Source organism: Aedes aegypti, chromosome 1, assembly GCF_002204515.2.
Source record: "Aedes aegypti strain LVP_AGWG chromosome 1, AaegL5.0 Primary Assembly, whole genome shotgun sequence".
NCBI classification, from domain to species: domain Eukaryota; kingdom Metazoa; phylum Arthropoda; class Insecta; order Diptera; family Culicidae; genus Aedes; species Aedes aegypti.
In genome coordinates, this window is record NC_035107.1 from 201,931,506 (window position 1) to 201,952,618 (window position 21,113).

General features: G+C 36.1%; 2 protein-coding genes across 3 annotated transcripts; both read left to right on the top strand.

The window, feature by feature from the left end:
• Nucleotides 1-2,850: 2,850 nt before the first annotated feature.
• On the top strand, nucleotides 2,851-8,566 carry LOC110674309. The gene is made up of 8 exons (XM_021838595.1): nucleotides 2,851-3,397; nucleotides 6,202-6,426; nucleotides 6,485-6,612; nucleotides 6,674-6,982; nucleotides 7,454-7,631; nucleotides 7,691-7,856; nucleotides 7,915-8,036; nucleotides 8,097-8,566. The coding sequence occupies exons 2-8, from the start codon at nucleotides 6,231-6,233 to the stop codon at nucleotides 8,564-8,566; spliced, it is 1,569 nt and encodes a 522-aa protein (XP_021694287.1). The 5' UTR covers nucleotides 2,851-3,397; nucleotides 6,202-6,230.
• LOC110681485 lies at nucleotides 7,813-20,233 on the top strand. 2 transcript variants are annotated; one of them, XM_021857255.1, is made up of 4 exons: nucleotides 7,813-8,036; nucleotides 8,097-9,216; nucleotides 9,287-9,305; nucleotides 19,736-20,233. In XM_021857255.1, the coding sequence occupies exons 2-4, from the start codon at nucleotides 8,569-8,571 to the stop codon at nucleotides 20,017-20,019; spliced, it is 951 nt and encodes a 316-aa protein (XP_021712947.1). In that variant the 5' UTR covers nucleotides 7,813-8,036; nucleotides 8,097-8,568; the 3' UTR covers nucleotides 20,020-20,233. The 2 variants fall into 2 exon arrangements, with proteins under 2 accessions (XP_021712947.1, XP_021712946.1); XM_021857254.1 differs by lacking the exon at nucleotides 19,736-20,233 and having other exon boundaries at nucleotides 9,287-11,144.
• The last annotated feature ends 880 nt before the right edge of the window (nucleotides 20,234-21,113 follow it).

Consider the following 21,113-nt stretch of genomic DNA (forward strand, 5'->3'; position numbering starts at 1 on the left):
ACCAAGAACCTTGCGATCGACAGGCCCGAGCGTACACCACGCGATAAAACGATAAATAAAGCGTTCGTATTGCAATAATCGTTCCACCTTTCATAAGGCAAAATATATGAAATTCGTTAGTCCAGTTCGCTGCGTGTACGCATTATTGAGGTAGACTATTGACCCATTTCTCGCATGACCTGTGATCTCGCCCTAAAAGCCGTTGGTAACCGAGTGTGTAGCTTGTTGTTACTGAGCAAACGAATGGATTTACACGTTATTCAACATTGCTGCGATGCAGAGAAGATCCTCCTCAATCTCCCAGTAGTAATAGTTTTCATCCTGATCAATTAATTTGCTTAGTAACAAGGTGCTACACACTCGGTTACCAATGGCTTTTAGGGCGAGATCACAAGTTATGCGAGATTTCAATAAATGAAAGATAGAAGATCAAAATCAGAGCAATAAATTCAGTTTACGTTCTGAAAGGAAATCTTTTAAATTGCTCGTGCTAAAAGTTGCATGCAAAGAAATCTTGCACGCTAGAATTATTCAGTGGCTTGCAAATCACTTCGTTTGACGGAACACAGCTATCTATTGACTTCGCAGCATCAATCTGGAGTTCGCCGGTTGGAATTCCGAAACGAAGTTTCCAGCGAACTACAGTCGACTCTCCACATCTCGATGTTCTTTATCTCAATATCTCTATGTCGATGATTTCTTCGGTCCCTTCATTCTGCATACATTTTCTCTCTCCATATCTCCATATCTCGAAGTGTTTTTGTTGATTTTTTGTTCTCAATTTTCTCTCCGTATGTCGATATGACCGTAATCAAAAGTAACTAGACTAGATTTTAGTGATTCAAACCGATTTTGGAATGCGAGATGACGTCTGCTTGTTTCTCATTTTCCTGATAACGGAGTGATTTTCAATCATGTATGCATTAAAACTTTGTTTTTTGTCTCGATCTCTCCCTATCTCGATGCTCCCTTCGATATCGAGATGTGGAAAGGCGACTGTAGCTGTCATTGCTCTGTCGGCTCGGCTTTTATATCGACTGTTTTTGAAAGAAGTCTGTCATCACGTCGACGCAAGCAAATTCACCCCAACAGAGAATGCGGAAAATTTGTCAGTTCGAGAGCGCCAAAATCCTTCACTAAGGCAAAAATCTCGCATGATTTTAAGAAGATCACAATAATCAACGCGTTTTTTATCATATTTTTTTTTTGGTTCATAAAACACTCGTGTATTCCGTACGATGAGATTGAAATTTATACGACTTGAGTATTTTTTTTTTCATAACTATTAATTGTCAATGTCATAAGAACGCTTATGAACCTCTTTACTCATCATTGTGAAAAAACCACATGAGGCAAAATTTCTGATTTGTCCCTAGTTGACTCCGTTTTTTAATGCAACGAAAGGTAAATATTTTCTTTTCAACATTTTTTCTATTTTTTTCTATCTTTGCAACATCAATTCCGCTGTAACCTAGGACAGGACGTGACAGCTCAACTAAGACTGCCCCGTTGTTTTTCAGTCGATAACCTTGACGATGCAAAAGCTAGTGCTACCAGTATCCTTTTTTAACAAATCTTGTGAACAAATTCAAATATCAATACACATAATTTGATTGTTTCTTTCACGTTTCATTAAATTAGTACAATGGAGGATGCTATCTTTTTTTAAATATCAGCTTAATAATAAAAACCGGCGTTATTTTTGAAGAAAATTGGCATAATTTCCATTATGTTGCTCAAAAATACGTATTTTTCATTTCTTTTTGCATGTAGGAGCACGTGCGGTTAACTTAACATTTGATATAAAAAGCTTTGATACAAAAAGGTTTCATGAAAAATTTCAAAACTTTCGATAAAAACACTAATTTGTGAACAAGCAACACGGCTGGACTAGCAACAAAGAGCGCTGTTGCAATCCAACTCAACGATGTGAAAGCAAGGCGCGTTCAATTCTCTGGCGTTCAATTCTGGCTACAGAGCAAGGGGTGGATCACTTCTGATGCATCGAAATTATTTAAATGCATTTAAATGCACACTCAGAAAATTTTCAATTCATGGCTTGCTCCAATGTTTATTTGTTATCCTTGTCGGATTGTCAAACTCATTTTTTAAAAATATCAAGAAAAGCTGCTGTTCACCCAACAAATTTACCACTCCCTGTCGTAACCGGCCTTGGTCAGCTTTCACTCTGACTGACATCTGATCCAGGCCTGCAAAACCCTAATACTTTTGCCCAGCTGTGGAATGGACCCTTCGAAGTTGCTGCTCACACTCCTCGGATTCAGTGGAGCATCGGATATTGTCATTTTGGACTTCACTCTCCTATGTGGAATAGATATTATCCTAATCCTCTATCCACTAATGACCTAAACTCAAGTACAAATCCATCACCGTTATCTCCTGTAAAACTGTAAGTTGGACCGAGCAGTGGCAGAGTACCCAAAGGCGTTGTTTTTAGAGTTGTGGTCTTCAGGGCAAGGTCTGGTATTCGACGGCCCATACACCAATAGGGGCTCCTTTACCTCTCTTGATCTAATCCAAACGTTGCAGTGATTCAAAGTTCCGATAAAGAAACATTAATTCTGGCAGAGAGACTGGACGGAGGAGAGTATCAACCTTAAGCGCTTATCGTTCCTTTCTTGTCCCCAAGATCTCCAACCAACATTACAAGAAATAAAACAAGTTATTGAAACAAATAATGTTATGTTTTGACTTTGATTTGAGAATCGATGCGGATTTTATTTCCTACCAATAAGTCAAAAGCTGTAAGTTCCTCGGGAAGGAAGTTTCAAGGGTTCTGATTAATCTCACGGAGACAAATGAAGCTAGTTTGAAACAACTAAAAATTTGGTTGAAATTCAAACTACGAAAATGGTTGTTTTCAAATGGAAAATTATTTGTTTCAACCTTGCTGTATTGGTTGAAGCAAACTTTTTTTTTGGGTAATTTTCACCTAAAATAAACATTTGTTTTTAATTGAATCTTAGTTGTTTCAAACTAAGAACGTTGCTATATTCAACCAAAAACTAGTTTGTATTTAACAAAAATTATATTGAAGAAAACAGTTTGTTTTGAAAAAGATAAACTGTAATCTTAGGTTGAATCAAATTAAAACTTTCGGTACAAATAAACTGATTTTTTGGTTGGATGAATACCAACCTTAAAGATAGTTCAAAACAAACTAGTTGTCTAGTTTGTTCATAACGCTGTCAACCGCGATGTCGGTTTTTTTTAATTATGTTTTGTTTTGTTTTGTTCGACACTCTGTGTTCAATTCTCCAACTCGTTGAAATCGTCGGTCCGTGAGTGAAAAAATCCAACTGCATCGAGGCAGTTTCTACTATTAAATTACAGCAAAACTTCAAGTACATCATCGGAATTACATACTACACACAAGGTAAGAAGAAAAGTATTACCAGTATTACTGGATTACAAAATTATGTGCCGAAAATACTACCGCGATTCGAGATTGTTATTGTTTAGGTTAGGAGTAGCGGTATAATGTTTTCCGTAATGACAATGTTGTTTTGCTTATGCACAATTTGATTTCAAGTACCATTTTCCCAATTTTGTTGGATTCGTGTGAACTGCATTCGATTTATCGTATTTTGTACATTTGCAGGGCTGGTAGTAGCTCTCTAGTTAAGGGCTTGATCCCTAGTTTAATGTAAGTCTCGAAGTCTGAAGTCACTTTATTTTCCTTTTTCTCCTTGTGAATGAATCCTGGTGCGAAACATTTCTTCTAGAATACTTTCAGGAACTTCTTCAGGGATCTCTCTCGCAATATATCTAGGGATTTCATCCAGAGGGATTCTCCCAATTGTCCAGAGATTCTTCCAGCGATTTCTCAAGGGATGCTGAAAGTAATTTTCTAAGAAAAATTCTTTAGCTCTCCAACGTTAATTTGTTTGCAAATTTTAACGGGAAATACTCTAATAAATTTCCCAGATATTGTCCCAGATTTTCTTCTAGCTTTTTCTACAATTGAGGTTCAACCAATTTCTCCAGTTTGTACCGGAGTTTCCCAAGAGAATCTAAAAAAAAGATATATTTCAGATTATTTAAAAAAAAAATCGTTTTAGTATTTTTCAGGAAACTTAATAAGAGTCCGTTCAGGAGTTTATATGCCCATTCTGTTTTCATTTATTTTTTCCAGTTAATGTTATAGATTTCTTTAAAACAACATAAGGAGTTTCTTCCTGAAATTGCTCGATACATTCCGACAGGGTTATTTAAAGAAATCTATCAAAATTTTTTTTTATTGATTTTCTCAGTAAATTGGGTCAGAGGTAACTCCTCAACAAGTAACTAGATGCATTTCTTCATTAATTACTACTGCAGTTCTTCCAATAATTTCTCGAGTAATTTCCCTAGTGCATCTACATCCAGAAAACCGTGCAGGATTTCATCGAAGGATTCAAATGATTTTTTATTAAACCATCCTACAAGTTCATCTAATAAAACCTGCAAGACTTCCTTCAGAAGTTAGGGAGTTTTTCAGGGATCATCGCGAGAGATCATCAGGAAGTTTCTTCGATTATTATAATTGTAATAGCGATACTTTTAGGTTTCTTAGGGATTTCTTCTTAAATGTTTTATTATTTTTATAATGCCCTTGAAAAATCCTGATTAAATTCTACGAGAAATTATGTGGTGAATATCTGGAAAAATTCTGCTAGACTTTGTGAAGAAAGCATAGGAGGAATTTCTGAAGAAATTTTTACATGTATCCTTATAGAAATTCTTGATTGAAATCTTTAAGACACTGAAGAATCACTGGATGAACTCCAGAGTTTTCTTCAAATATTTGTGAAAAATTCTTTGGACGAATTCCTGAAGAAGTTTATGGTAGAGTCTGTAGAGTAATTTCTGGGGTTATCCTTAGAAAATTCCAGATTTAAGGTCTTGAAGATATCTTGAACAAATTTCATGGATGAATTTCTTAAGAAGGCCTTTGAAGAACATTGATATGAGCTGTAATACTTGTAATTACAAAAAATAAACTCATACAAAAATGTCTGGTCGGATTTTCTGAAAAAAAAAAATAGAAACTTTTATCTCCTCATTCCAGTTTTGATTATTTTTGTGTTAGAGGTTCCTGTATATTCTACATAGTATTGGTTCACATTCGGTTTCTTGTTTGTTCCTGTTTGGTTTCTTATCGATCTATATTTGCAAGCATAAGACTGAAGTTCCTATTATCAATGCACTCAGTCGCTACCAGCCCTGCCGTTTTTCAGAAATTTCTTCCAAAGTTTTTCAATAAATTCCTTGATAATTTTCTAAATAGAGACATTTTTGACATATAAATATTTGATTTTTTTGTAAAGGAATGCTTTAGATAATTTCTGAATTTCTTACAGCTTCTTTTTGATTAAATCTTGAAGAAATCATGAGCAAAAATGTTGTAAGAATTTATAAGAAATCCGTGTCATTTGTAAGTGATATTTTGTAACATTTAATAATTTAACTCCCAAAAAATTTGTTCCGAAATTATTTTTGGACGCATTCGTAGGAAAATAAATAAAATTATCAATGGATCAATTCCTGAAGCACTTTTGGGCTTCCTTGGGAAATTTCTGTACGAATATTTGGAAAATTATCTGAAAAAATTCGTAAAGCTTTTTCTGAGATGATTTCTGGGATGATCTTTGGAGAACAAAGCTGATTGAACTCTTATGCATATCTTAAACGAAATTGGAGGAATTTCTTTAAAAGTTCGTAAAATCACTGTATGAACTCCTGCAGAAATCTTCCAATAAATATCTACATGAATCATTCAAAATACCTGAATTAGTTCCTGATGAAATTCCTGGAGAAAATCATGAAAAAAAACATACAGTATTACAAGCAGTCATTCTTGTCGTAATGTCACGACGAAATTCCAAACACTGTTAAAAACATGATTAGAGAAATGTGTGGTCGGAATAAATAAAACAAACACTTGAATAGTATCATCTCCTGGTTTCTTATTGGTTCTTGTCTGGACTCATTTTTCAGACATGAAGTCTCTAATGTTTATATTTTCAAAGCAGTCAGTCGCTATAAGCCCTGTATTTCATAAGAAGTAGCTGAAGTTCATTTATGTCGTCTAGTTTGCAATATTTTTTGTTATGGAATGACCGATACCATATTACCCACTTCACAAAGAGCCTCCAAGTTTAAAAACAATTTTTCATATGTTTTAATTTTTGGAAATAGGGTGCATTAACTCTTGATTTCGAGCAACTATGAATCCCGAGAATCCCGAAAAAGAAATAGAGCCCGAAAAAATTGCTTCGGAGGGATCGGACCCAATGGCCCACGAAGACGATGATAACGAAGAGGCAGAAATATCGTACGAAGAAGTAAGTGTTGAAAGCATTGCTGTCGTACAACTACTGCAATCATTCCGGGTCTCGATAGACGTAATAAACAAGTTTCTTGGTAAGATTTACTTTGCAATAATGTCTAAAATGATATTTAAAGTAATTTATCGATATAGCAAATGGATATGATTTGGAATCTCTCCGAGTTATTGAAAGACAAGAAATTGAGGAACTTCTTTGTGAACCGTATCTTGGAGATAGGACAAAAGTTATCCATGGATTGAATGTATGGCGAAAATCACAGGTAGGCAGTTATTTCACATTCAACTGAAAAGTTTCGATACAATAATACCATATTATTTTAGAACCTTCCTCCCGTATCCTCTCCGCTGAAATCCGTTCAAAATGTAATTCAGAGTAAACATCATCCAGAGATTATGAATCGAGCTATGGATCGAGAAAACTATTCAGCACGATTCCTCATTCAAAACTCGGCCAAAGGAAAGCAAATCCTCGCGAACTACATCTCATCAAAAATTCTCACAAAATTACAAAAGAAAATCATAACTCATATTGTCGTAGACGAATTTAAAGATGTTTTTGGCAAACTCTCACATAATGAGCTTCTGAGTCGAGCATCCGAGCTGAACGAACTTTTTCCATCAGAATCAAAGGTGAAAATCCATTCATTTATCATACCATAAAGAGTAAATTTACCAATAGTAGATCCGTTAAAATAGCTAATGTTCACTATCAATGAAACTGAACCATTTAGTTACAACCTAAACACATTTTTGTCTTTAAAAATCCTCGTTACATATATTGACATAACATTCGAAATACTATTTCATCTTGATCCAACCGTTTAAAACTTTCCAGGCATACTCTGCAGTGAAATAGCTAGAAGTCCACGATTGGTCGATTTACTCCAGCAAAAACTTATCGATACTTAGCCATTCATTAATTACGTAAGGATTTTTGGTAGATGGGATTTTTTGAGATTTTGAAGGTGACATATTCAAATTTACATGTTATTACGGAAACTGTTATTTACTGGGTCAATGGACAATTATTTTACGTAATTAATGTAGGGCTCCTTTCCATTTCAAAATGCCTAATAGTTTGAATCCATGTTTTATTTTCAGGAGTCTTGGTACCAGCCAACTTTTTCGTTTGTCGGCGGGAAAAAGACTAGAATAGGCCGTTTGCCAAAAGGTTGCCTTTATGACCGAAACTGCAATTATACTATTCCGAAAGTCTCACAGCGAAAGTCTAACGATAGTGAAAATATTACACCGTTATGTTCGCCTTCTGAAGCTGAATGTAAGTCATTTCAATTACAATTGTCTATCTAATCTATCTAATTGACAACGTATTTTCAGGGGTTGAATACCAACAAACGAAAACATGGATCAGGCATCATGAAGACGAATGGCCAGCAGTAATGCAAAAGTGGGCATTAACGAGCGTAATTCGATTGTACGAGATTTCAAAATTGGAAAAAACGAACGTGTGGTTCGATTTTGGATTTATTTCCGACACTGCGCAGTCCCGACGGATACCAACTGGGACAAATTGATTTCGATACAAAGTTCCCGACCAAAAGCTCCGCATTATTCCAAAAATGGAATTCTTTCATCGAATCGCTCAAGCCTATTCTCGTTGCCGATGTGAGCGATAAAAGCGGCAAAACTATTCTTAATCAACTGGAAGGTGAACTAAGTGAAGGTAAATAGTTCAATATTCAATTGACTGACAATCTAACTCTGTTGTATTCTTTTGTTAAAGATTGCCGGGATGCGGTGTATTCAATGTTGCTGCCATACATCTTACCCTGTGCTGTACTGACCCTGTCGGACAAAGGAAAGTGGAAACCCAGTTACATTGAAAATCGTAACAGCTTTGTCTACTGGGTACAGAGCATAATCGATCTACAGTCAAAAGTTAAAGCTCACCACACTTCACGTTCTGAGACTAGAGGAATGCCACAATGTCCACTGGTGATCGTTGTTGGACCAGACCTATCAAAGTTGAACACCTTTATAGTATCCTTCGGTGACGCATTCTACCAGTTTCCTACCTTTCTGAAAGCGCTGGACATCTGCTATAAATTCTACAAAACCTACAGCCTACCATTTGCTGCGGAATGTGCCGGATCATGGAATCTCATCAATCACGTCATCTACGAGTTTCCGGTAGAATCCTCTTGTCGCGCAAAAATACTTTCGATCAGTAATGTGATCAGTTCGAGAAGTTAAAGATGTTCAACTGTCCATCATCAGACTGTCACTGGGAGGGCATTTCGATCGATAAGTATTATTGTCACGTTCAACGAATGCACGAGCCACTGAATGGATACATGTGTATCCAAAAATGTGGCCGCATTCTAACATCGATCACAAGCCTTCGAAAACATACGTTATCTTGTAAAGAAAAAAATAAAACCACACCAGAGCGCCCTGTTACAAAAATTGAAAAACCTACTACTGATGTGGAAGATCAAAGCAGCCCCAGAGAAAATGATCAAAATAAAATTGAAACCGAGAATCAATTCGTCATCTGTACTGATACCGCGCAACTACCAGCTATTAACGCAAACCGATTAAGTATGAATATGACATTAAAGTGGCTGAGTGAAAATGGATTGGCAAGAAAAGTGGCTTTTGAAATAAATAATGACATCAAACAGAACATCGTTGGCCCTCTGAGCTCAGTAATCAAAGATCTACAAATGACTGGAGCCATGACTATTGAGTGTAGACAGGCTCTTGACACTATGCTTGATAGTTATGATTGTACCTCAGAGTACAAATGTATACAGCAGCTGAAACGAGATGGTTTATACGAAGACCCGACCTTTTTCCATATAAGTGAGGAACCTCTGCCATTATCCGATCCGCGCTACAAGGTAGGTAGTAGAACATGAACCCAAAATTGTAGTTGTATAAAATTCTATATTTCTCTTTCATTTTTTATAGGGAGATGAGCTAATTCAAGGTGCGCTAATGCCTGTTAAGTTTATGCTACGAACGTATTTAGAAAGAGATGGTGTATTCGACATGATTATTAACAGCTTGAAGCTATCGAGTGATGGACTGATCCGCTCGCTTATTGATGGTTCGATTTGGCAGGAGAGAACTGCAAGCATGTGTTGCAGAACCGTGATTCCCATAAATATCTATTTCGACGATTTCACTACAAGTGACACATCCTCTTGTCATTCCAAAGCAACTTCCATTTGCGCCGTTTATTTGAATATACCATGTATGCCAGCTTACCTACAAGGAAAATTGAACAATATTTTAAGCGTAGGATTCATTAAAAGCCAGGATAGGAAAAAAATGAACAACGATAAAACACTATCCAAATTGATCGATTTGTTGGTAGATTTAGAGGTTGAAGGCATCACAGTAAGAATAGGTGACCAGGACCAAAAGGTGTTTTTTGTTCTTGGATTTGTACTTGGTGACAACTTAGGTGTGAATGGGATTCTAGATTACGTTGAAAGCTTCAGAGCTAACTTTTTCTGCAGAGTGTGCAAAAGAAGAAGAACTCAGACGGAGGTAGACACAAAAGAATACCCGGATGTTTTTCGTACGATAACTAGTTATGAACATGATGTTCAATTGGCGACAGTCTCAGAAACAGGCATCAAATCTCCTAGTTGCTTCAACAAAATTCCATCATACCACGTCACACACAACTTTGTTTTCGATATTATGCACGATATCTTTGAAGGGGTAGCAATTTATGATCTTCAACACATGTTATACTATTTTATTTATATCAAACATTACTTTAACGTCAGTAGCTTCAACGAGAGAAAAAATGCTTTCATTTATGGAAGTCAACACTCTGATAACATTATTCATGACATCCAAGAATATCATATAAAACTAAAAAAATTGAAGTGCACTGCCAGTGAAATGAAAACATTGATTACGTTCCTTCCTTTACTTGTAGGTCCTTTAATACCAGAATTTGATGAAGTTTGGCAACTAGCATGTGCTTTAGTAAAAATCGTACATATTACTCTGTTAAGAGAAGTGCCTTATGCTTTAGTGAAAGAATTGAGATCTTTAATTGATTATCATCATCACCAATATGTGAAATTGTTCAAAGACACTCTCAAGCCAAAGCACCACAACTTAGTGCACTATCCCACCGCAATTTTAAAAGGTGGAGCTCTTAGGTCACATTGGTCTATGAGATTTGAGGCTAAGCATCGAGAACCTAAAGCATATTGTAAAATTAACAGCAATCGTATTAATATGTGCTCTTCCATAGCCATTAAAGCTAACTTCAAATTTGCGTATAATTGCCTAAACAATAACTTCGTTTTTCCTAAATTTACATACGATAAAAGTCAGGTATATATAAACCGATTCAAACCAGAACATCATCAGTGTATTGATTTCGATTTGTACAATATTAATCGAGAATCGGTCAGATTTTTGAAACATTTTGTGAAGTGTGAAACTTTGTATAACAGAGGATCGGTTTTTATTACTATTCGGAAGGAAACAGCTAATATTTTCAAAATAATAGAAATTTTCCTTAACAATGATAATAGAATACTTATCCTATGTGACAAATTTAAATTTGTTAAATTTAACGAACATTTGCAGTCCTACGAGCTAAATACACAAACAACAACTGTTTTAGTAGACAACATTGAAACATGTGAGTCAGAGCGCATTAATTTACATGATGTTGATGGAACTATGTATATGCGACTGTGTAACTATTACAATACGTGAATAGACTTTGTTAACTAGTTATAGTATGTACAGTATTGGACATTACATTTGCAACTTTTTAGATTTTACATATAAAATTTGGTAGGCTGAGGCTCAGTTATTTATGGACAGATTTGAATGAAAACTTTACAGAACGTCAGGCATAACTTGAATTTTAACACATATATTTGAGTAATTTTTACAACCTAGGGATTTTTTTGAAGAAAAAATGTAAATGATTTACAGTGCCCGTTCGATTTTGGCACGGTTCGGGTTTGACACGGTTCGATTTTGCTACGATTCGATTTGGACAAAAACCATTCGGTTTTAGCAACATTTTTTTATTGTCTCAAAGTTTTTCTTGTAACTGAATCTTTAGACATAATATAATTAATTTCATTCGTTATTCATTACTCAATACAACTCAATTTTCCTTTGGGACAACCTAAATGCATGTACAAAAAAGGAATCATGGATCAGTCACCAATCCTGTGAATCTCAACATTTCTGTGGGCCTTTGTGGAGCTCACCATGTTCAAAATAGGTAAATTTATTACTTGGTACTTGGTCACTATAACGTTGATAAAAGTTTTTGTAAAAACAACCGTTCGATTTTAGCTACCGTAAAACGGGATAACTTTGATTGTTTTAAAACAAGTATTGATATCTCAATAATCGATTACAGATGGAAGATTGAATAACGATTCATTTTGAATCGACCGTTAATTTTTAATATAATCAAAAGTCTTTATTCGATGTTTGGCTAACATTGATAATGGGTGTGTAAACATATGAAAATCGACAACAAAAACTACTGTTTGGCATTATTGCAGTTGGAACTTGATTGGAGAATGTTAATTGAGATAGAGATAATTAAATAGATTAGATGTTGTGCATAAAATAAAAGAATTTATAGAAAAAATCACCCACGAAAGTGCATGACAAACACCATTATATGTCTGTATGAATTGGTATAAAATGATATATCTGAAAAGATATCGATTATTTACGTTTAGATTTGAGTTCAACATAAATCAAACGTTGTTGGAATATTAAAAATATTGCATACCTCTAAGCGTTTAACATTATATGGAAATTGACGCTTATATTGAGCTGTTCGGTAATCCAATCCGCATGGTTATTAAATTTATTAACTCATTACTCGTGGTAAAAAAGATGGATAAATTATGGGTAAAAATATTATCAAAGTTACCCGGTTTTACGGTACATGTTTTTTTTGGGATGTTACCTAAACTGAACGGGCACTGTATCTCGAAATGTGAAAAACCTATACAAAAACTATCTTTAGTAAACTTGTTTATCTCATCAAAACGACAACTTTGCTATCATGAAAATAGTCCTTAATTTATTTTATTTATTGTTGTTATTATTTGAATTTGTAAAAATATTTACTATAGCCAAACCGTTATTGCCTTTAAGCTGATGATTAAAAAATCACTATAAAAACATGTTGAAATTCAAGTTATTTCTGAAGAACTTTGAAAATTTCATTAAAATCTGTTCAAAAATAACACATATCTATACCTCAAAAGTTTCCCATTTTGTATGAAAAATCAAAAAAGTTGCAAATGTTTTGTCCAATACTGTATATAAATTGTACGCTGTAGAACAAAATTTAATGTGATACAAAATTAAATAAATCAATCTTATGCAAACATATGAGTACGGGCTTCTCTGTCGGTGACCGCATAATTGGTCTATAGATTTTTTTTAAATAAATAGGCCAGTTTTGTGATTATCGACAGTTTTATTGTATACAAATAAAACATGAAATGCTCCAGAGGTAATACAAAACCTCATTTAATTTCAACCATCTTATTAGTTAAATCAAACAAGATCCATAGTTGATTCAAACGTATCCTTATTTATTTCAAACAACCGTTTAGTTTGAATCAAACTAAAATTTGGTTGAAACAAATATAAGGATTTGTTTGAATTTACCTAGATTTTTTCAGCTGTCAAAATCAAACAACCAATATTTTGTTTGTTGTTAACATATATTTGTTGAAACAAAGTTCAAATCAATATAAAAAATTACCTACATTTCTAGTTTGTTTTGAACATGACGGTTTGTTAAAGTAAAGTGTAAATTTGTTTGTGTAAATTTTAATACGTAAATTTGGTTGAAACAACCTAAAATTTTGTTGTGTTTACCATTCTTTTTTCTCCGTGCTTGATTAGGTGGGACAATGCATACCAGCAATCAATCATATATTTTTCACAGTACATCCAACATATCTGTAGATCGTTATTGTAGTCCTTAAAAATTATGATGCTAAAAAAATATTATCGGTTTTTCTCTCCCATGTGGTGTCCAGTGAGTTAAATTTTCAGCACAAACGTTTGTCTGGTTCTTTAGGTTTGGCTTCGATAAATCTTCATCTTAATATATTTTATCGTTTAATAGTTACACAACTATAATCTAACTTGTTTATCTGAAACAAATGAAATTTGGGATTAGTTGAAAAAGAATCAGTGTAGAATATAACAATTTTCAAACATCCACAACAAACAATGACACGTTACTATGATACTACGAGCCAGGGCTAAGTTGATGCATATGTCGAAAAAAATGCATTTAATGCAAATCGATGTACATTAGATGTGCACCGAACAAGTGATCCACCCCTTGCTACAGAGTAAAATGCACACACCTTGTGTGAAAGTAGGCCTTTGCCAAAACGACCAATGAGAAATGGTCTTTTTTGGCAGGCAATTGGTCGTTCTTATACTTTGACCTGACACGTCTTGTCTTAGGCTGTGACTAACACTTTCTTTCGATTACACTGAAATAAATTGAACAGGTTATTCTATCAGAAATTTCATATAAGCTATAGTTTCTGCGCTACACGTGCATTCCTAAAGCACTCCCATACTCATCATTCGTTAAGCTATTAGAATACAACAAGGGTCAAATAAACATTGAAGATGCTGGGTTCATACATGTATCATATGCTGCAAGCATTTACCTGGTATATGCTTCGCATTTAAATTTTCCAAATAGGCTGTCTCGTTAAATGTTATATGCTGGTATGCGCTGTAAAAAATATGATCGAGATGTCAGTAGAAAAAATGGAGCGTTTGTACGTAAAGTTGTGTTATACATTCTTGACATCTTTTAAAAGGTGATTAAATCATTAAAATGCTAAAACACAAGTAATTTTGAGACAATTAATATTTAGACATCTATTTTCTAGATTCGTACCTTTTTCTAAACTGTAAGACAAGTACAAACGACATACACACTTAAACGTTTTCGCCGAGAACCCAACAGCTGACATCTCGGTAATTATTTGACGATTCTCGGTGAAAGTTTTACCGAGATCTCGGTAAACGTTTACCGAATCTCGGTAACGTTCGCCGAGATCTCGGAAAAAAATTGGATTGCCGAAATCTTGGTAAAATAAGTACCGAGATTCGGCATTGAAAATTACCGAATTCTCAGCTGTTGGGTTCTCGGCGAAAAGTTTTACTGAGGTCGATGAAATACTTTAAGTGTGTAAAACATCAAATCCAGTAGAAGTATTTTCAAAGGTAAATATTTTATCAGTAATATAGACGGGATTCTAAGAAAACACATTTTATTCCTCCACGATAGATTCGAGATTTTTCTTCCGGTCGGCAAAGTCAATTGAACATCACACTGGTTTCCTTGGAAGAGATATACCATATCAGCGAAAGTGTCTCCCATGCCAAGCTATGGCAAAACATCTTCTTCTTGGCATTGCTTCCTCACTAGGGCAGAACCTGTTTCTCAGCTTAGTGTTCTAATGAGTACATCCACAGTTATTAACTGAGAACTTTCTTTGCCAAAGTTGTCATTTTTGCATTCGTATATCGTGTGGAAATTTCCATTACGAAAGATCCTGGACCGACCGGGAATCGCATTGCTTTGCTTTGTAGCCGCGGACTCTAACCACTCGGCTAAGGAAGGCCCCGTGGCAAAACATGCTTTTTATTATATAACTAGTGGTCCCGGCAAACTTCGTCTTGCCATCAAGTAGGCTGTAGAAAAACGCTATGGATCGTCCTATACAAAATGACAGTTCCATTCCCTCTCGTTTTCCCTACCTTTCCGGTGAATATCCTGGGATTTTTATACATATGAACACGTCGGAACCCTTGAGGAACAAAACGGAACAATTATCATTCAAATGCGCTGACCCGTTTGTAAGCCATTTCGTGACATACAAACATCACTCCATTTTTATTTATATAGATTATATATGCACACACAATTGGTGTGAATATTGATATAAAAATAATAAAACTTGAATATGCACAAACAGTACAACACATTGTTATTAATATTTGAAACATACATTCGAATTATTTGTTATATTAATAAAACAAATTGTATTTACATATAATCAGTCCGCCGGGCTTCATATGAATATATTGCGTTTTCATATAAAATCTGTACACACCTTTCATCTGCAGATATTAAATGGTTGGCATACAATACTATCATGCTCCTTCCAGCACCTCATCATATGCGCTGCATATAACTTGAAGTTACCTCTTCCGCCCTCAAGCTAATACTATATGCAAATCCAATAGTGCAAAAATATATGCGTAACATATAGTGTTCACTATAAGAGTTAGCTCAGTGTAGATTGTGGAATTGGATCAAAACAGTAACATTTTTGTATGAAAAATAAAAAAAAATGTATGACCCTGAGCCCCCCTCATCCATTAATCCCTTCGTTATTCGAGGAACGCCCCTAACGCGAATCTGCACCAATGGATCATTGAATGTATTTTTTTTCAGTGCTCACCGCATTAAAACAAAGGCGCCACTGTATATGGGATTTAACATTGTGACAGCATTGCTGTTCTGTCAAACACACAAGGCTACGGTGGCGCTATCTATGCTTTCCATAGCGGCCGTTTTGGTTATTTTAATGATCCATTGAAGCGTTCTTCACAACATTTCTATATATTTTTTTCGCGGCTATGATATACGTACTGCTTTGAGTTAAAAATAGGTTAGCCAACTCGCAAAAATCGAATCTTCAACCACTTTGTCGTATCGCAACTCGATTCTTATGATTACAGTAAAGTGTTTAAATAAAATGCGGCTTGACATAATGGATGAAAACTTGATTTTCGCAAATTGGTTTCAAACGCGGATTAGTGTAATTTATTTTTTGAAATGTATAATCCAAAGCTCAAATTACACAAGACAGACTTATAGAACCAAGAATGGATTAGAACGTAATTCATAAGACTATCTATTGATTTTTTTTATCATGTTAATGCTGGTTCATAATATCTTCTTACAAAATTCCTACGAGGTGTATTATGGAAACAACATCTGCCAAAAATCATACGATGGTCTTATGAATTTTAAAGATTTTTCTTGTGTCGTAATTCCATAAGCAAATCTTATGACAGTCTTACGACCACTATCCTCAGTGTTCCGATTAAAAATGTGTTGGCGGTGCTTAAGGTGCAACAGTTTGCTTTTCATATATGATGATAAATTTTGTACTTTTGGGGATATGAATCACGTGCTACCGGACAGAGATGAACTGAAAGTGTATCAATAGAGTAAAGTGGGGCAAAAGTTCGAGTGGGGTAAGAGTTTCTTTTTAAGATTTCTAGCTCAATTCAAAATAAATCTTATAAATGTCATGGTGGTTCAAATGCTATTCAAGTAAGAGACTTTCACTCCAAATATCATAAAAATCGATTGAGATTTGGAAAAGTTATGGCGATTTGTTGTTTTTCGACGTGAATATTGTAATTTTTGGTCAAACTTTCGTTGCATGGAACCAATTGAAGATAAAATCTTTTTCAATATTTTATGTAAGGGCGTTTCTATGCTTATCATAAGGTTGCTTAGAGGTGTATTAGTTTTTGCATAAATACTTGAACACAATTTTTGGCCCATAGTGGGGCAAAAGTTCGAATCAGCGGGACAAAAGTTCGACCCATGTATAAAATCACAGGTAAATTTTCAAATTGCCTACAATCCACATATTATCTTCAAATTTAGTCAAATTTGTCTGATCGTGTGAAAACTCTCACCAAAATGTTACAATTCCACTTAGTTTTGCGAAAAACTGCTATTTTTGAGTATTTTACAATGAACCCGGTTTTGGGCAATTTTTTGATGAAAATTTAGTGTGTATTTTTCTGCAAACATAAGTTTATGGCTGGTGTAAAGTATGCCTGTCATAAAAGGATCGATATTTTGTGTTTTAGCCAGCGAACTTTTGCCCCACACTACATTCGAACTCTTGCCCCACCGGTGGGGCAAAAGTTCGTTTAAGACAATCAATTTTGAAACTGTTATAACTAAAAATGGGTAAATATTTTGACACAAGTTTGTTCAGCAAAATTATAGCCAATATGTTGAAGATTCACTGTATGGTATTTGTTTTGTTTTAACTGCTATTGTTTTCCTGGAAACTTTGATTATACCACTGAGGTCGAACTTTTGCCCCACCTTACTCTATGCCTGTTGTTAGCAAGCATATGATCCGATAGATCACCGAATGACCGATATGATATAAAACAGAAAAAATTTCTTTTCAACGATAGTTTGAACATAGATTGTTCATGCATGCCACAATGAGTTTATCGTGCGTTACAATAAATTCGTTGATAAAGAAGAGGAAATTGAGCAAAGCTGTAGGTCTGATTTTTATCTGGATGCACAATAAACGAGAAAAAACTGAGGTGCCGCAAAAACCGAGTTTGAAAAGCGTGGGTTTATGGGATATGGAGTGCCTATAAACAAGAGTGATGGCGTATTCCCATTTTGATTCTTTTGCACGGGCCACAAATCAACTGCTTTTGACTCTTCCGAGGGATAACCCAAATTTGGGCTATAGCTCTCAGTAGATAGTTTTCGTTTGACAATCGTGAAAAAAAAACAACCTCATGCAAAAAAATCTACGAAGCGTTAGCTTTCGAAGTCATTAATCAGCTGCGTAAAGATTAAATTTTGATAAAATTGCAAATATAAGTGATTTTAATTGGGATTGTGATTATGTTTTGTCCTGGTTTAGATAATCGCGTTCCGTAGAGTATTCGTGCAATAAACCCAGGTAACCACAAGCCGTATATCGGGCCCAATCCCCCATATACGGCTTATATAGTGCTATTTAACGGCTTATTAGCATTATATCAGCCGAAAATCAACATTTTGGCTCAATATACGGCTTATTGGTTACCTGGTGTGTGGTACAACATAATTGAGTCGACAACACTGCCGGTAACGGCTCGTAACGCGCTCTACCTCGCTTGCATATCCTTGGTGAGTTACCATCGGAATACTTGCATACACGTTCATGCAAGGCCATGCACAGCGGCTTTCAGTGTTTGGCAGTGAACGAGGTAAGACCCCATCATACGAAGTACAGCGCGTTGGGTGATTCCTTAGTTTCTTAGACCCGAAAATTGTACATTGGCGATCCTGCCAGGCTGCTGAAATTTCAGCAGCAACTAAATGGTAATCAATTATCCCTTTAACTTTGAGGAATCACCCATCGCGTTAACGAAAATCCCAAAATTTGTGTTGGTTAAAGTGAGCTTCATCTCAGAATAGTGCAAGCTAAAAATCAAAATGGCCGCTGTACCTGTGTTTTATTGTGAACCAAAATGGCTGCTGAAATAATGATTGAAGAAATTAGATGAAATTTAATGTGCCAATATTATATAACATCGTTTACGTGCAATACTCGCCAGAATAGTTCACAGCGTTCGGTGACTTTGATATAGATTTTACTTCGAAAGTGTATAAGTGAATTATTTTCGTAATATTGATTCAAATGCAGCATCGGACTTCATTGTGCCTAGTCAAAGTTAATCGTTTACATGGTAGTCGCTACAGGTACTCTGGCAAATGTTCGTGCTTCGAGATGACCGTGAATTAAACTGGGAATTTGCCCACAAATATTAAAATTCTGCTGGCGGCTCGAAATGACCGCGGTATTATGGTTTTAAAATCGACGGAGCGATTCGAGATGACTGCAAACTTAATTTGGAATTTGACTATAAATATTGAATTTCTGGTGGCGGCTCGAGATGACCGCGGGATTTTGGTTTAAAATTGGATAAAGCGGTTCGAGATGACCGCCAACTTAATTTGGAATTGGAACATAAACATTAAAATTCTGGTGGCGGCTCGAGATGACCGCAGGATTCTGGTTTAAAATAGGATAAAGCGGTTCGAGATGACCGCAAAATAAATATTGGAATTCTGGTAGCGAACTTGATTGGATTTTAACTATGAATATTAAAATTCTGGAAGCGGCTGGAGATGACCGCAGGATTTGGTTTCAAAATTGGATAAAGCGGTTCGAGATGACCGCGAACTTAATTTGGAATTGGAACATAAACATTGAAATTCTGGTGGCGGCTCGAGATGACCGCAGGATTCTGGTTTAAAATTGGATAAAGCGGTTCGAGATGACCGCGAAATAAATATTGGAATACTGGTAGCGGCTCGAGATGACCGCAGGATTCGCTTTTGAAAGCAAATAGAACGGTTCGAGATGACTGCCAACTAGACATGGAACTTTGCCAAATATATATAAAAAAAATAGCTTGGAATAACTGCTTAAAAGCACTGAAAATTATCATAAACAAAAATCAGTATTATATTCACAGAAACAGTATTTATAATGGAAAATATTTATCTCTGGTCTTCAACAGGTAAAATTTTCGTGTGCTTGGAATCAAAATACCGAAAATGTCGAGTGACGGTAAATATGTACGGGCACCCGAATTCCACAGTGATTCGGATGATTCCGATGGCGGATGGCTTCCGCGCGAGACGAATAGTGGTCTGGATAAGGATGACGATAGGTATCTCTCGTCGGATAGCAATTTGGAGGTCGCATTCGATGGTCACACCGGAATACAGCAAGAGTCAGAGGGAGGCAAACAACATGACCAAAATGCAGCGGCTATGCGAGAGGAGAATCGGAGTTATCTGAGAGAAATCAAGGAGCTCAAACATTCTTTGAATCAGTTGGTGGAGAAGTTTAATTCAAGACAACCCCTTGACGACGTCAGTGTGGACGAGCGCGATCATACTTGGAGCAGCGCGACTGAAATCGCAGGACCTTCTAAATGTACTGGCAACATGCGATGGGAGCATATTCCACCTTTCCCAAACGATGTACCAGCGAACCAAATGTGGGAGCAATGGAACCGTTTTATTGATCGTTTCCAAATCGCTGCTTCGATTTCCAACGTCAGCGACCCAGTGAAGCGCTCTCAGATACTATTCCTATCTCTGGGAGACAAATTGCAAGGAATAGTTAGAGCTGCCAGGCTCCGCCCGAGTCTTCAGGATCCGAACTGCTATAAATTATTTGTGGAGAACATCGAGCAATACCTGCTGTCGATGATAGACATCACCGCCGAGCATGAGAAATTTAACAACTTGAAGCAGGGTGCGGATGAACCAACGATGGCTTATCATGCACGGCTTATGGAGAATGTGCAGCTCTGTCGTTTCAAGAGAAGTTATGAGGATCGATTTGTGCGGATGCAGCTCCTGAAGGGAATGCGCAACAGAGAACTGGCCAAACTGCAATGATGTTGAAATATGACACGATTTTCATAGTTCAGGCGGCAACTCGAGAAGAAGCTTATGTACCAAGAGCATCGCAAACCGAACATTCTGAGGCGTATGCTGTAACGCGAGGTCAGCACCTGGTATCCAGTGGTAGATTGCAACGAAAGCGCCGTTTCGACACCACCGATGATGCACGTGGACAAGGAAAGATGCAGCGATGGAAAAATGAGAACAGTCAACGGGGACAAGGACGTCGCTCTCGCTGTTCGAGATGCTATCGTCTATTTCATAAGTTCGGATCATGTCCTGCTATCGATCGGAACTGCAATTCATGTGGCCTGCGTGGCCATTTCGCAGTAGTCTGCCGGAAGAAGAACGCCAACAGAATTCAAGCTAAACCGGAAAGCACACCTGAGTGGACTGATGAGCAGAGAGATAAGAAGGTAAATAATGATGAGATTTGATCCATCGTTAATTAAACGTTCAATGCTTAATAAAAATGTAAAC